Below are 4,485 nucleotides of genomic sequence, written 5' to 3'. Positions count from 1 at the left end.
CACAGTCACCCCCCCACCCCCGGCCAGAACTGCTGCTCAAGCACACATCACTTTGAAGGAAAATCATCTCTCTTTGCATTTTATACTTGTCACATGATCATATATGATCTTTACACTTAACGCAGCCAACTACTACCCGCACACCACGCCCGTCTATACAACATACAGCGCTCACCTTTAAAGACGCTTGCACAGAGGCTGTAAAGGATGAAGATTAGACGCTGCTTGACAATCATATTCTTCTCTTTTTCCTTCACTGTTTTATGTCGACACTCCACTCGCGTTTGTCTCAGTCTTTTCTCCCTCTCTCTCTCTTCTCCTTATCCAGGTAAACGGCGCAGTTTTGGACTGACCGGAGTTACATCGATGAACTCTGCCTTTACTGAGAACTCCCTGTGTATTTTCGCAGATGCAGGGATCCAGTGGATGCTGTAGTGAAGCAGGACGGCAGCGATGCTCGTCGGCAAAGTGCAGCTCCTGTCTCCCTTTATTGCCTTTCTCTTTGACTCGCTGCAGAGCAAAAGTCCCGCCCACGCTTTTTGACTAATGAAGACGCTTCACCAATGGAGAACACCTAGAAATAGTTCTGATCTCCGGTAAACTGTCAGAACATTTATATGGCGTGACATGAGGGTTACTTCCTTAGATTCATTTCAAGAGTGAGCATCAGTTATCCTGTGATCAGGTTTACAAAGATCATTTATCGCATCAGAGCGGAACCATTAACCCTTGTAAGAATATAGTCATGGTTTAGTTTATCATAAAAATATAATAGCACCCTAAAGGGGCCAATGCTGGGCATCACAGACCCTCTGTAAGGCTCTCCCAAGAAGCGATAATAATGCACTCTACGCCAGAAATGCATTATCAGTAGGAGTGTAAAAATCACCATGCCAGTGACTTAATGTATTAAAACATGCCCACAGCTAGCAGACTTAATTTAACACTTTTACACAGTTTTAAACAGTCGCCCCAAAGCCTTATAAGTAGACACACAAGCCTGCAGTCGACACTAGACAACTCTAAATAAGTCACTGCAAAATCAGCACTTATTATCACTTGGCAAATTTTACAGTGCACAGTGAGTGCGTTTCTTGGAGTCTCCCAGCAACAAAAGAAAGACCTGCCCATACTGTGTCAAAAGGCAGTTGCTTTCCCCAGAGGTTGTGACCTAGTGTCTCAGTGTGTGTCAGAAATCCATGCACAGGCCCAGGGGAGGTTAATGGGTTCCTGGACATCCCACTTCCTTCAAAGGTTCCTGAGTGGTGCACAGAAATGACCGTGACCATACCTGAAGACCGAGGTGGGAGGAAGCAGCGGCTCCAGCCAGGGATCGTTTTCCATTGCCAGGATTTTCCACATGGTTTAACTTTCTGCCAGGTGAATTTGGTTCAGTTTTGCACAGCGGCCTTCTTCACCACTCCTACTTCAAATCATATTGCTGACCTGGCCATATCACTTGAGAAAACGTTGTGGTGCCAAAAATATATTCCAAGCCTTTAAATCACTGGCTTTTCTCTCAACAGGAATAAATACAAGTGATGTGAAGCTTTGCCATTCTTTGTCTAAACAAGCAATCAGTTGGATCACTAAATTTCATTGCCAAACAAGAAATGAATGCAGCATTTGTCAGTATTTTCTTATCCATTACAGCTTTAATAAGACTGTGCTCATTCACTTTTGAATGCTGGTGCTGCGTCTTATCCTTTGAACATGGATCCCTGCACATCTCTGTTCCCTTTTGGAGCCATTGTTGCCTTTCAGAACTGTAAACCTTGAAGGACTGAGCAGTCCTGTGTGACATACAGTCTCTATACAGCTCGCTTGTAATTCAGAGCAGAACTATACAAAGCCAGTTACCATGAGGATAGTGGTAAAGAATTGATCCCATGTGTCTTGAAGGTCAGTTCTTCATCATTTCATTAGATCATTAAGAGAAGAATTCTACTCAAGTGCCTTTTAAATGGCGAGAATTTATTGACCATGAGTTCAGCATTAAAAAAAATGGGGTGCTGACACAGACCTCCATATTCCTCTCTGCTTTGTAACATTAACTTTCCACAGTGAAATGTCATGCACAGTACATATAAACAGTCATAGTTCCTTATATCCAAATTTAAGGGCTCTATGTCAAAATGTTTAAGTTAAAATATGAATCCCAGTGGATATGGTTATTTGACATTTTAACCCTTAATGGCAATGTTAAACTTGAATGACAATATATAGGCTTTGTGCACCAGTGACTCCATAATCTGTAAATTACTGTTATGCTGCACAATCAAGGCCAAGATAATGCCATTTGATGAGCCAGTAAGTCTAGACATAAATCTAAACATCAGATATCTGACTATAATCAGAGAGGGATGAGTTAAACCTGATGAAGGTCACTTTAAACTTGCCTGCTTTGAGCAACATATAAAAGTCACCGAAGAGAAGTGCACATATTTGAAAATGTTGTATATCACAAAGTGTTCCCAGAATGCATGTGTGTTGTTATGAAAAGCACTGAAATATTCCGTTTTCATACTAATGAGCTCCCTAAACACCCTTAATTAATAAATTCCTTAAAGTATCACTTGTAAAAGCTTCTCCGTTTGGTTCTTACCTTGAGGCTGTATTACAGTTGTCTTTTACATATTAAGAATACAGACTATCCCTGTGACAGCCTAGCCAGCTCAGTCCCTTTGTACTCAATACATAATGCATATGTTGTCACTGAGATTACAACTTTTAATCTCCTTTTTCATCAGACGCATTTTCAAGCACGTCCGTCTCCCTCTGTGCAAAGTTGTTAGTTACTTTAGTTTCAAAGACTTCGTGCAGATTGAGACTGAATAGGGATGGGGTTAAATTACAGGACTTTTTCCATTAGCTTATTCAATTTTTCTATGATTTATTTAGCACTAAAGCTACTATGTCACAATGAGATAAACATCACTTTAAAAATCTGTCATTATTTTAGCTCATGTGTCTGTGTAACAGTGTGCAGCAGGTGCACCCTGTAAAGTGCTGTTGCACACACTGATAGACAAAGATGAACAGAGTTAATGCAATTTCTCTGAATGACATGCATTTACAGTATATCTTGGTTTTCCTGTGTCACTTTTACTACTGTCAGTAATGATGAAATTAATATGTGAAGGCCAATTCCTTGTGTTCTTGAAATACTTGGCAATAAAGTTATGCTTAATATTGTGTCAGAATAACACACAGTGTTTAGTTTAATTGTCTGCCAATGCAGTGTTTGTTTCACTGAAGTTTCTAAAAACAGTAATACTGCTGTGCCTTTCCACAACTGAAAATTAAAGCTCAGACTACACTTTGTATACAACTCTCCATATGAGCCTGCTATAATTCAGTGTATCTGACACATACATGTTTTTTTTTTCTGTCAGAATGCCACCGGGAAATAACACCTGCTCTGTCAAGTTTTATAAAACTTGGACAATGTGTTCTAATGAGAGCTTTGTGTTTTTATGCCTTTCCTTATCCCTGTAAGTATATTTGCTATTGGTGGCTGGTGGAAATATAATTCCAACAGTTTATTGCCTTATTGATGGAACATTGGGAACGGCTATTTTTGATAATGGGTTTTCTGTACCAGGAAAAGAACATGCAAGTCAGCACTATATGGATGTCATTACACTGTATGCGGCAAAATTAGAAGTAATCACTCAAATATGTTGTCTGGAGATGTATGCACCTCACATCCATTCCCTGCAGTATTTGAATCTAATTTCAGCTTCATATATACACACAATCACACAGTCTGACATGTCATGATTGTTGTACATGCAGGCTCGAATTATGGTTTTCCAGTAAAGGTGTATCCATATGTTTGTCTAATCTGATTAATTTAAAAATGCATTCTGAATATCAGCCATATGCTGCCAGTGGGCGTCAGTTGGACAAGTGACAATCACCTGAAAAGACAGTCAGCCTTGTGTGTCACACACAGAGAAGTCAGGGGACCAAAGCCTCTTTAATAAGTTCAGACCTTAACGGGAACATATTATGAAAAACTCACTCTTTCAGAGTTTGTGCACATAAATTTGGGACTCACAAAATGTGACAAGAGATAGTCCAGTCCATTATCTGCGGGCTGCCTATGTCAGAAAATGTCTTTCAACAAGCCATTCAGATGTCTTTTAGGTAAGAAGCAGGCACATTAGTATACTGTAGGACTGTTCTCTGTGTACGTCCATCATAGCCCCACCCACAGTTGGAGAACCACCTTACTAAGAAACACCATTGCTTCTTACAATCATTGGTCTCACTAGCATCTTGTCCAGTCTAGGCGTTAAACATAAGAACTGCTGTGTTGTAGGCTGCACTGACCAAGACAAACTGCTACATCAGCCCCCATTCTCAGAAAATGCAAGAGCTGAATGGATAAAGTGTATTTTTTGATGGCAATATGCCAACTGTTTCATCAGCCTGGGTATGTGATGTTACAGCACCAATTTTAAAAAAAGGGTGTAAAAC

General features: G+C 40.1%; 1 protein-coding gene across 3 annotated transcripts in view; it reads right to left on the bottom strand.

Moving 5' to 3' along the window:
* Positions 1-416, bottom strand: part of cadm2b (cell adhesion molecule 2b) — a 139,514-nt gene extending 139,098 nt beyond the window's left edge. For all 3 annotated transcript variants that reach the window (XM_020613155.1, XM_020613156.1, XM_020613158.1), the window contains exon 1: positions 176-416. In XM_020613155.1, the coding sequence (XP_020468811.1) occupies positions 176-236 (61 nt within the window). In that variant the 5' untranslated portion in view covers positions 237-416. The remainder of the gene's footprint in view (positions 1-175) is intronic.
* Between the last annotated feature and the right edge of the window lie 4,069 nt (positions 417-4,485).

Source organism: Monopterus albus, unplaced genomic scaffold (genome assembly GCF_001952655.1).
Source record: "Monopterus albus unplaced genomic scaffold, M_albus_1.0 scaffold130.1, whole genome shotgun sequence".
Classification (NCBI taxonomy): Eukaryota; Metazoa; Chordata; class Actinopteri; order Synbranchiformes; family Synbranchidae; genus Monopterus; species Monopterus albus.
This window is presented reverse-complemented; position numbering and strand designations above follow the sequence as displayed.